General features: G+C 41.5%; 1 protein-coding gene across 3 annotated transcripts in view; it reads right to left on the bottom strand.

Annotated features, from left to right (window-relative positions):
- Positions 1-376: 376 nt before the first annotated feature.
- The window catches only part of LOC148011745 (uncharacterized), a 40109-nt gene continuing 27504 nt past the window's right edge, over positions 377-12981 (bottom strand). The window contains exons 3-7 of one of the 3 annotated variants that reach the window (XM_087670550.1): positions 3369-4687; positions 3104-3217; positions 1931-2091; positions 1416-1514; positions 377-1318 (exon numbers count right to left, since the gene is read on the bottom strand). In XM_087670550.1, the coding sequence (XP_087526676.1) occupies positions 1454-1514; positions 1931-2091; positions 3104-3217; positions 3369-4687 (1655 nt within the window). In that variant the 3' untranslated portion in view covers positions 377-1318; positions 1416-1453. Of the gene's footprint in view, positions 1515-1930; positions 2092-3103; positions 3218-3368; positions 4688-12981 lie in introns of those variants that run through there. The other 2 variants (XM_087670549.1, XM_087670551.1) reach the window with 2 other exon arrangements.

The raw sequence follows: 12981 nt of genomic DNA, 5'->3' as shown, positions 1-12981 counted from the left end.
TATTTCTCTCCATAGTCAATGCTAACAACCATGAAAGTTGATGCTCAAATGTACTTGCATCCAAGATCAGACAATATACTAGAGCAAAGATCATTGTGATGGAAAGACTACTATACATGCTTACTAATGGTATATAACATTGTTAAATACTGCAATTGTCCAACCATATAGAAAAAACAATAATGCCTGCATCTAAATAAAACTTTGCATGTTAAATACAAACCACCAGCAAATTACTCTGTAGCACTTACTGTCAAACTTGCTTCTCAACAAATAAACTTCATCCAAGTTCGACAACATTTCTACATGTAATCTAAGGTTTAGTCAACTTCAACTAAGGAGAGTGTAGAGTTTTAAAACTTGGGCAGAGAACAAAAAAAGAATAGACAACCACTTGCAGTGTTCAGGATTGATACAGCTCAACTTGTGAAAAGTGTGAACAAACTTTTGCAGCTTGCCACATTCACTGTAATTACTATCCATTCATAATCCCCAATATACAAAGATGGAAGGGATGCAACTTGCCCCAAAAAGGATTTCTTAAAATACAAGGGCAAGGGTAAGCCCAGAGGATGAATTTTATTCTGATGTTAGGAAAAGGATGCTCTCAATGCCAACAAAAGCTTACCATTGCAGTAAACGGGTACAGAGCATTCAAGATCCTAGACTGGTGGATCGTTGCTAACATAAGATTTACATTAGCTGTGAGCTCTACTTCATGGTCTACAGCTTTCAAACTCTGCCTTCCTGGACCATTCATCACTGGCATCATAATTGGCGGCCTTCACAATTAATATAGAGACCTGATCTAAAAGCAAAAAGATGGTCAATGTTAACAAAGAATGTTTGAGGCCATAGCAGCTGCATATTCTTGGCAAGTTTGATCTTCTTAGAACAAGGAAGAACATATGAAAATGGTGATAAAATGGCAAGTCTCTCATACGGAGGGAGAGAAAGCAGAAAAGGTCATTCTATACAACTTGACATGGCTCTGAAATGGTTCTATACCAGCCCCATCCAGTTCCAAATGCCTCTTCAACAAAATGTGTTCCCTTCTATCGAGCAAACATTGTGAAAGGATGACACATAAATCAAGTCACCACCTGCCTTCCCAAAACTGCTTGGATGTAGTAAAACAGATGATGATGGCTCAGCATTTCCCAAAACATCTTCCAAATGATACATATCAGCCCCATCCAGTTTCAAACTGCCTCTTCAACAAAATCTGTTCCCTTTATCAAGCAAATGATGGACTCTAGGTAAACCATTGTGAAAAGGATGATAAATGGCATCAAACCACCATCTACCTCACCAAAAACTGTTTGGAAGTAATAGAACAAATGGTGATCGATTAGTGTTTCGCAAACATCTTCAGTACGGTAACCATTGGCAACCAAGTCCATAGTGTAGCTTACCAGCTGCATGGAGCCAATGAAACTTGATTGACCTATTCTTACATCATAAAACCTTCATTTACTGGTCTGAACATTGTTCTGGGTGCATCATACAGCCACCTGCAACAACAATGGCATTGAACTTTCATTCTATTATTTTGTAAAAAGAAATGCTTTGTAAAAGATGGACACAAAGCAAAACAAAAATGTAAATACACTCCATGATGTAGACCCATCTGGCCAACCATACTTAACTATTATTTTGCTCAACACTGTCAAGTACAAACAATAATGTAGGCCTGTCTCACGAACCACAAACTTCAACTATATGCTCAACAATGGCAGCTACAAACAAACACACTGAACAGTAGAGACATAGGCATATCAAATATTCTCACTGTTTTTCCCATTAGTTATATTTTGCATCCAAACATGAAGGCCATAATGCAAACATAGTCCACCATCCACAACATGCAAGAAAATCAGGGATCATGAGCAAAAGCATGCAAATCACAAAGCACGTCTCAGAATGGTACCTGCACATAAAAATTGGGGCAAGTCCTTCACCACTGTGCCCATTTCTTAGAAGGTCTTGACGTCTTTCTATCTCTTTCGAATAAATTTCTGGTTGTAATACCAGACAAGGGCCTTGAATGGTTTCAACTAGGTTATTATCACTATGGTTTGATTCATATACCTGCAGTTTGAATCAATTGTATGTCAAAGGCATATGTGTGTAATTGGTGTATCACCTAAACTCCTTGCTCTCCAGAAAAGGTTAAGTCTCATCCATCAGCTTATAAAAGCTCACCATATACTAAATGAACTGATACTTAACATTTGGTTCACATGAATGTGGATACAGATAACTTCAATAACAAGTGCATGTGGCAGCCTGTTTTACACAAGCAGAATTTTTCATAGATTATTTACAACCAAAAATGGGTTACTATCGCAGCTTCTATATGCAATGTGCCAGATAGCTTTTGACACCTTCCATCATCGTCTTTCTTTTACTCATAGTATAGCTGGCATGATGGACATACATGAAACACAATCAACCTGTTATGAAAGCACAGAGTCTGTTACCAATCTACCAACCATATAGATAGGGTCGTATAGGTTGGATCCCTAAACTGTGAAATCCACTTTCGTCTGATTGTGTGGCAGGGTGAAAACTTATCCCAGGTACAGCATCAAATGTTTTCAGTAGAGTTTGCAGTATATGTCTTTCCAAACAATGGTGATGGTTTACATTTTGATTTGCTTCAACACATTTCCAGATATAATATGTGCTCTAATGAGCATCACAAAATGACTACAAATGGCTTCTTTTCTTCAGTCTTCTACAACATGCCACAGAATTATAACCCATTATGGAAAAGGGAAGTTTCATCTCTCTTGATCCAGTTTTACAATATCAATCTGTTTGAACTTTCATCACATCACTAAGCTACCAGAAAACTAAGATTAAAAAACAGCATCAACAAGCTTTATAAAACTGTTAAGTTGTCAAATTCACGTTTGAAGTTGTCAATTTCTAATAGGATGTACACCTTTTAGTTCTGATTAGAGTGCTAAGAGTGCAACCCAAACTAAAGCATGAATTTTATGTTAAGCAAATTGGTAAGGAATGAGTGAGAAAAGCTTATTATCAAAACTGAACAAAACACATCACTGCCCAAAACGTGTGCACATCAGTGCCAAACCTCATAGGCCTCTGGATTTGCAGGTCGTCCAGCCATCATCATCATATCTGCAGGATAATAACACCAGTTAACCCTGACCCACTTGTATCCTGTTGCAGTATCCTCCCATAAAGCCTACACAGCATACATGTGTTCAAACACACAATCAGTCAAAGTGAATAGGACAAACAAAACTACCAGTCATTCCTAAAACAGATCTTAGATGTTATTCAAAGCAAATGACAAAAAAGGTTCTATTTTCTGGTATGTTCTACAGGAAAACAACCTGCAGCCGTGCAATGTAGGGAGGAACATTTGGTGTCTCTGGGCGGAACAAGGCACAATCTTGTAGCCTGTACACAAAACCTCCCACACTGCATGCAGTATAAAAATTCTTTCCATCATATTTTTGTACAGGATCTCCCACCCATTCTACTCCAAGATGGTCAGCATCCTTTTCAGATCTCTGAGAATCAACTTGTTCCCATTCTCCAACTCTTTCAGCCATCTCAGTTGCTGTATACGATAGATGATTATATGTCGAGATACCAGACACTGGTAAAGACTTGAACTCTGGAGAAACTTTATGCAATCCTGCTGTTTCCATATTATCAGCCTGCATGAAGCTAGTTTTTCCAGCCACCTTTCTTGCACCTTGTCCACCAGATTTTGGTTCTTGAATCTGAGATGGAAGGTTTTGAAATTGGACAATAGGTAAGTTGGAAGAGTTTGACCTACTATCCGTATGAATATTAGAATTTTGGACTGCTTGAGTTGAAGCTGAATGTTGATTAGCAGATGAACCCAGATCTGATTTACTTGATTGCTGCTTTATTTCTGATTGAGTGAAACTGCCCAGGAGAGCAGTAAAACTTCCTGGAGGATGTACAACAGTCGTACTACTTTTCTCAGCCTCAGCACCATCTAGGACAATCTTTTTTCCAGACTCCGCCTCAACTTTACTTGCATCTGTATTAGCCAAACTGACTGTCTTATGAGAGGACTCAACTGGTTGGACCTGCGCAGAGCTCTCAGTTGAGTGGTGGATGCCAACATTTGTTGCCAATCTGGGAGTGAAAGAAAACCCCTCTTTCACACGTCCATATTTGGACTCTTGATTTTGGCCTCCAGACTCTATGGCACATTTTGGACAATACCAATCACCTTTTGGAATGCCCTTCAGGAGGTAGGAATGTAAGCACCTTAAATGATACAACTTCTCACATGAGTCGCATGTCAGTACAGTACCAGTATCTTTCACATCCATTTTACAAATTTCACAAGGCATTGCAGCATTCATAAAGGGCTTTGGATGTGCAGCTTGTATAGCACATTCCGCTGGCCTCGCATGTATCAGGTTTTGTATGGCCTGTGTAAGTTGCCTTTGTGTCAGCCGTGCAGTTAAAAATTCTGCATGCTTTTGTAAAGCACGAGATCGGTTATCCTGACCCAAAGAAGTGGTTGGAGTTAAATGAGATATTTGATGCCCTTCATGCAATTGCATACTAGGCCATTTGTTTTGCGATTGATCTTTTCCATCTTTTTGCACTGAAATCAATGAATTAACTGAAGAAGTGCTGTTTGGCAGCCCTGGAAAATGTGATCCTGCACACGACAAGTCTATTATTATGCTCCAAAAACATCTAAAATCATAATTGCAGATCAAGAACCAAAAATAAGATGGAACTGCAAGAGCCTCAACTTGACCCCAGGGGATGCAATGAAGACAAACTTTCATTTTTTCTCACTCATTTCTTTTAACTTGAAAAGCAAACTCATCATATATTCAAGCCCATCTCCAATGTATTACCTCTATGCTCTCACAACAGCCATTCTGGCCACAAAAGGCTTCCATAACTTTAAAGTCCTCACATGTGTAAATGTTCACTCCTTGTCAATTTGTCACAGTGCACACCCAGGATGGAAAAAGAACAATTAATAATATTGGTATGAAATTTTATTCCATAACATTTTCTTTCCCTGGACATAATCAATAGGTTTAACAGTCTCAAACTGAGTATATGAAAAAGCTAGGGTTTCAATCACAGTCAAAGATAGGGAACGAAATGGGTCAAGAACAGGGTTGGAAACAGGGATCACCGTATGCAAGGAAGGAATTGGGGGTGTGCCAACCCCATAAAAGTACAAAAATGTCCTGAAAGTACGTACATAAGAGTACTCATGTTTTGTAATGTGTGTGTGAATCTGTGTACATGCACGTGTGCACACCAAATCATTCGATTTTTCCAGCAAGCCAAGTTCCCTCCCTTCATATAATTCAGGCATTCTCTCTTACTATCTATTGCAATTCTCTATTAAACTCCTTTGATCTTGAAGGTCTTCGTCAAAATCTGCTAGAATTGTTTCACCATCATTTCTTACTATAAGCTGTCGCAACTTGAGAGATCCATATATTGAAACAATGAACCTGTGTTCTTCATGATTAACAAGGCATTTCAGAGTGGAATAATGCCTAGATCTTGGAAAGAAGGCTTGGTTAAGCTTGTTTCCAAAAGGCACTTATATGAAAGCTTCTCATACTAGGGACCAATAACACTAATGCTTGTCATTTACAGATTGGTGATAAAGATGTCAGTCAAAAAAATCAAAGGTTTTTTCCATTATGGATTGTGAAAGGTGAGAAGGATTGAAGCTTGCTTGGAAGTGAGCTATGGCGGAGAGCAAGAGCAAGAAGAGAGAGAGACACAAATGGGAACTCCAACAACCACAATGTGTGGCCGGACCTTCCTTTATTCAAACTGTCACTAAAAGAATAAAGAATAAGTGACTGTGACGGGCGCCTGCCACCTGCAATGTGCAGTGGTAGATACTGTCAGTGTAGTAATACACAGGCGGCTAGGCGAAGGCGCCTTTATCCCCAATAACCTCCCACTTAAAGGTGAATCTGCCCCAGTGAGAGAGAGAAAAAAGAAAAGATAGTACAACATGTACACATGTACAACAGGATGAGGAAAAAGACGTCATCTCATCCAATGCCCATCAATCTCCTAAGGAAGGCAAAGTGCTCAATAGTGTGGCTCTTCATGAGCAAGTCTGCACCATTCTGCTCAGTCGGAATCTTGACAAGATCAACACACCTGTCCTCAACAATCTCGCGAATGAAGTGATACCTCACCTCAATATGTTTTGTCTTCACATGGAAGACCGAGATTCTTGGCCAACTGAATGGCACTCATAGAATCCGAATGCAGTGTAGGCATAGTATCTGTCTTACCAAGGTCTGCAATAAAACAGCCTAACCAAATAGCCTCCTTGCAAGTCTTTGTGGCTGCAATATACTCGGCCTCTGTAGTAGAAAGAGCCGTACACCTTTGCGCCCTGGACATCCAAGAGATAACCCCTCCAGCATAAGCGAAGACGTAGCCAGAAGTGGACTTCCTACTATCTGTGTGTCCTGCATAATCAGAGTCAATGTACCCCACGACTCCTGTATCCTGGCTGCCATAACAAAGACGCATCTCTGCTGTGCCCTTCAGGTACCTCATGATACCCTTCACAGAATCCCAATGTTTCTTGCCAGGTGTACCCATATAACGTGCCACAATCCCAACTGCAAAAGCTATATTTGGACAGGTGGCTATCATGGCATACATAAGACTGCCCACGACTAATGCATAGGGAATCTTGGCCATCTCAGCCCTTTGCTCATCTCTCTGCGGACAATTGGCTTGTGAAACCTTCACATGAGAAGGTAATGGACAGCCAATAGGCTTAACATCCTGCATTGGGAAGCGCTCAAGGACTTTATGAATGTACTCCCTCTATGACAGATAGAGTAGTCCCTGAGATCTATCGCGCATAATATGCATACCAAGTATATGAGAGGCCTGTCCCAGATCTTTCATCTCAAAGCTCTTTTTGAGCTGAGCCTTAAGAGCATCTAGCTCCTCATGAGCTGTCCAGGCTAAAAGCATATCATCCACATAGAGTACCAAAATCAGTAAAAAACTGTTACAGGCTTTCTTCGTGTACAAGCACGGATCCATAACGCTGCAGCTGTAGCCCTATGACTGCATGAACGCATCAAACTTATGATATCATTCCCTAGGTGCCTGCTTCAAGCCATATAGACTCTTCTTGAGCTTGCACACTAGGTGTTCCCTACCAAGGTCTGCAAAGCCCTTAAGCTGCTCCATGTAAATCTCATTATGTAAGTCCCCATGTAGAAAAGCCGTATTGACATCCATCTGATACAAGTTCAGGTCAAGCTGTGCAACCAAGGCCAAGACTAAGCATAGGGTGGTCATCTTGACCACAGGAGAAAAGACTTCATCAAAGTCAACCCCATGCTTCTGCTTAAAACCCTTAGCAACCAATCGAGCCTTTTATGCCGGCTTGGGATGTCCAGGCGTACTTTTCAGCTTGTACACCCACTTGCATGGCAAAGCCTTCTTACCCTGAGGCAAGAAAACTCAGACTGCAAGCTCAGACTGCATAGCCGTCTCCCAAGAGTGACAATCACCCCTGCGCATAGCCTCATCATAAGTAACAGGCTCTCCTACATCTGTAACCAGTATATAATCCATAGAGAGCGCAAAACGGTCAGGAGGTCGTCTATCTCTAGTAGAACGCCTCAATCCAGGCTCCGCTGTCTGACCAATATCATGTCTAACATCAGCATGTTTAACATCTGGGCCATGAGTATCAGGTGATGCTACACGCTGTCTAGCTAGCCGTGGAGTGGGCTGAACAGAAGTAGATAGCTCCTCCTGAAAGATAACTCTACGCACCTCAACCACTTTTTTAAGCTGCATGTGCATTTTGTCCTCATGAAAGATAACATCATGACTGCGGATCACTTTCTGTGCCTGCGGATCCCATAGACGGTAACCCATCTCTCCTGCATCTCCATAGCCAATGAAAATGCATTTGACACTTTTAGGATCCAGCTTATTGCATTTGTCCTTGGGCACATGGCAAAATGCCTCACATCCAAAGACACGCAAATCATCATAAGAGAGGGGCTTGCCTGCCCATACCTCCTCTACAACCTGAAAGTCTATGCCATTGCTAAGCGACCTATTAATGAGATACACTGCAGTAATAGCTGCCTCAGCCCAAAAGTGTTGTGGTAAGTCAGCTTGGCTAAGCATGCTATAGACCCTTTCCTGAATGGTCCTATTCATGCGTTCAACCATACCATTTTGGGATGGGGTGTAAGGGGCGATCAACTGACACTTAATACCCCACTCATCACAAAATTGCTCAAAAGCACGTAATACATACTCACCCCCATTATCTGACCTTAGACATTTGAGCCTTTTCCCAGACTCGTTCTCTGCCAATGCAAGCCAATGCTGAAATGTGTCTAAGACATCGGATTTTCTTTTTATGGGATAAGCCCAAACCTTACCTGAGTAATCATCTAAGAAAGTAACAAAGCACTCTGCCCCACCAAGTAACTGACAAGCATGGGCCCACATACATCTGAGTGCACAAGAGCCAAGGGCTCACCTATGCGTTTCTTACCAGACTTTTTATGCGTATTTCTAGTCTGCTGGCCATACAAACAATGATCACAAGAATCAAAATGCGAAGAGTCAAAAGGCGGAAGATATTGCAAAGCACGGAGCATTTTCATTCCTTAAGAGACATATACCCTAAACAAGCATGCCAAAGAAATACATGGGGAATAGAACCCACAAACAAAACATAATCCAATGTAGCTCCTGATACAAGTAAGGGATAGAGGCTGCTAGACTTGGCACCTCTTGCATATACAAGCCTGCCACGAGTAATCTTCAATGCAGATTTTCCAAAAGACACAAAATACCCTGCATCATCAAGCTGTCCAACTGACATAAGACTGCGAGTCAACGCAGGTACATGGCGTACATCATGCAAAACAAAAGAACTGCCAAAAGGAAACTGCAGCCTAACATCTCCAATGCCCACAATGTCAAGAGACCTGTCATCACCAAAACGCACAGAACCAGACATGGTACGATAGGTATGAAACCAATCTCGACACGGTGTCACATGAAAGGACGCACCCGAATCCAAGAGCCAGCACTACGCATACATAGAATGTATCTCAAAAGCTTGTAAGGTATCGCATGAAGAAGCTGCAAGTATGTTATCATCATCTGAATCAGTGGCCTACATGACATTAACCTCTTTTATCTTCATACTGAACTTTGCAGGTACAATACTGCGCTCAGAAGAATTTTCCTGCACTTTTTCTTTTCCCTTTTCCTTGCGCTTATCATCGCGCATTTTATGACACTGCTGCCTAATATGTCCTGTTTTTTCACAATAATCATAGGTAATATCAGACTTCTGTCCACGGGACTTACTGCAACCACGTGACTTGGACTTGGACTTCTAAGAGTCCCTGCCCTTATAATCATTATCATGCCTGCCATTTCTGCCACCTCTAATGGTCAATGCATGTGAAGAGCGGAAAGCATCATTGTTTCTCCTGTTGATTTCCTCGGTCAATAAAGCACTCTCAACATCTTTGATTTTCAGCCCATCAAGCTTGTTCGTGCATATGGCAGTACGGAATACATCCCATGATTCAGGCAAGGTGCCAAGCAGAAACAACGAGTGCAAGTTATCTTTGAACTCAATACCCTGTGACAACAGACTCTTCATGATAGCATGAAACTGACTGAAATGAGATGAAAGGGAGATCCCCTCCTTCATGCAAAGGTCCATTAACTGCTTCAGCCAATACATCTGTGGCGCGGGACTCTGCTGCGCATAGAGCTCCTAAATCTTCTCACATAAATCCCATGCACTCTGATTCTCATCTTCAACAACATTATGATGGACATTTTCTGAGAGTGACAAAATAATGGTAGACTTGCATAGATCATCAACTTCCATCCAAACATCATCATCCATATCCTCAGGTTTAACACCCTTGAAACGCAAAGGTTTAATCTGCAACTTCTGCACCAAAGCCTACCATATTTGGGACTTCCAATACCCATAGTTGGTACCATCCAACTTGGCAATGTTAAAGAGAGCTGTATCTTTCAAATGACCAGCCATACTGTCCCAAATCAAAGCAAAAAAGTAAAATTGCAAGTTGTTGTAATTAGCAAAAAATGCACTAAAACCACTGCTAAAACTGGTTGAAAGGGCGGATTTCACCAAGTGAAGCACCTGTCCACCAAATATGACCAAGATAACATCAAATAGTAAGCATAACCCTCATAGAAGTGCTCAAAATTTGCAGATTTCAGCTTGCTGTAATAAATGACAGCAATATGTAAAACTGTCAGCAATCACTGATACATATGTCACTGCAACTGCTAGGTAACAAGATACATCCAACAGTGAGTTTCCACGAGCAAGAAGGTACCAAGAACTGTCAAACCAATAACCTGTCAAGCAAGAGATATCTCATAGGTTCAGAAGTCATGCATGTAATGGGTCTCGGAATAAGAGAAGAGACCAAGCACAAGCATAATTGATAGAGCAAGAAGCTCAATACATAACCATCCAAGATGCATACAAAACTGACAAACCTATGACAGAGATAGGTGCCTGTCCCAATAGGCGTATCAAATCAGCCCACTACAGACAAATTGCAAACATAAAGCTCTCAAGAGAGTAAATGCATGTAACTGTCCCACAAGCTCAAGCTTATCTGTAAATAAGACTCTGTGTACATCCGAATATACCAAGAGGCTCCCACTGGAAGTGAAGTCAGATGCAAAGAGAGCAAGCAATGCTCTAATACATCAAATACATAGCATCAGACATGCCAAATCCTAGTAGAATACATCCGGAGCATAAATCCCAAGCTATCTCAGACCCGTAAAGCATAAGCCTGAAAGCATTCAAAGAACATGTAACTGACAACCAAATGTGATGCCCAATAGATCCAAAATGCTCAAATACATCTAAAGATGAAGCTCCTCAAGCATGGGCAAACCAAGTAGCATCCATATCTGACCAAAGCATAAATGCAAGAGGCCTAAATGTCAAGCAGTGGGGGCAATAAGCATAGACCGGTCCAAAGCATACCAACTGAAGCCAAATGCCAGTGAAGAACAACCAAGTCGGAGCTTAATACAAGCTCAAAAGCATTCCGGAACCAAAGACAAGCTCGATGTCATACCCCGCAGGTCAATATTTCATTGCATATCCCAAAGACATAGCCCGAAACCAATAGGCATAACCAAACATGAGATAATAGGCTTCAACCCATTGTGGTTCAGCAGTGATTTACTATTCAAAACTGAGTATTTTCAGCAAGAAAATCAGTCCAAAATGATGGCCTAACATGTGCCTTGCATCCCCCAAACAATCGAGCATCAATAGGTACCAAACCGGTTAAGTAGAAGTGCCCAAACAAGCATAGCATTAGATGCCAATGTTACTTCTGCATGACATGATTGTGGGACTACTGTAAACAATCCTGGGAATGTACAGATCAGACCCAAAACTGATGCCAATGATCAAGGAGGCTTCAACTGAAGTTAGAGACCATTGCCAAGTGCATTGCCAAGCCCAAAGAAGCATGACATAGCCATCAATGAGTAGGTGAGCTGCTGTAGTGTGCTGTCCAGAACAGCCAAAAAAATGGTGCAAATTTGTTGATCCCTTCTTCTGCTCTTGTGCATCCACGTGGCCTCAATGGTAGTGGTTGGAGGCTCCGAGGGTGCCCAGGAAGGCCCACAACAAGCCTCAAGTGCCCAAATGCAAGAGGGAGCAAGATCCAAGCTCCAAGGGTTTGAGCTATGGCTGCCCTGTTTGATTGCAACCTGAGAACTGAAGAAAAATACTAAAAGAACACTTCAATATCTCTGTAGCAATGCCCTGAGGGTACCTCAATAGGCCGGGAAGATGCTCAGGAAGCCGAGGAGTGACGGGAGCTCGGTAAGGTCAGCTATGGCTGCCGAGAAGGAGACCCAATGCTGTAGGTATTTGAATGGAAGCTAAGAATGCCACGAACCAAGCTCGGGAAGTTGGGAAGCCTCGCTCTGATACCAGTTGAAAGATGAGAAGGATCGAAGCTTGCTTGGAAGTGAGCTATGGCGGAGAGCAAGAGCAAGAACAGAGAGAGACACAAATGGGAACTCCAATAACCACAATGTGTGGTCGGGCCTTCCTTTATTCAAATTGTCACTAAAAGAATAAAGAATAAGTGACTGTGACGGGCGCTCGCCACCTGCAGTGTACAGTGGTGGGTACTGTCAGTGTAGCAATACACAGGAGGCTAGGCGGAGGCGCCTTTACCCCCAACAAATTGCACCTTCCTCAGTTTACGTGTATGCCAAGGAGACACAGCAACAAAGACTATGCTAGTGCATATATCTGCATTGATTATGCCAAATATACAGAGCAGAAAGTGTTGATCATATAGGTTGGCATTCAAAAAGTGTTTCATTTTATGAACTTGCATTACGTTTCGCAACTATGGACAGTTTGTGCTTTTGGTCATGTGAAGACATAGATGCCTCTGCTATTTTAGGATGTGATTTATGTGATGTTTGGATTTGGGACAGATCCATCAAGCTATCCTTTGAGCACTCTCATATGCATTGGATACACATCCTTTCTGACATATTTGGGTTGTTTGATAGATAGTGGTAATCTACATAGCTTGGAATTACCAAATGTTTGCATTTTTTGGCACAAGGTACATGTAGATGATTCCTTCTTTGTGCCAAGAAATGATTAAAGAGATGTTTCTAATTCTTATGAGAGCATTACAAACATTTGGACCAGAACTTGGGCTAAAGGTCAATTTTCGTTAAGTCTAAGTTGCATTGAGATAGTGAACAAAGATGTGGCTAATTATACTACCCAAATGCTCAACAGTCTAGCCGGAGCTGTCTGAAAATCAGAAAAAATTAAAACACCCATATATAAAAGGTGTTAAGCTAAAAAAGGTGCATTACACATATAGCCTTCATTAG

This window comes from Lygodium microphyllum, chromosome 28 (assembly GCF_053477565.2).
Source record: "Lygodium microphyllum isolate KBCC chromosome 28, Lygodium_microphyllum_v1.1.10, whole genome shotgun sequence".
Lineage (NCBI taxonomy): Eukaryota > Viridiplantae > Streptophyta > Polypodiopsida > Schizaeales > Lygodiaceae > Lygodium > Lygodium microphyllum.
Note: the sequence above shows the minus strand (reverse complement) of the source record. Positions and strands in the feature narration are given on the sequence as shown.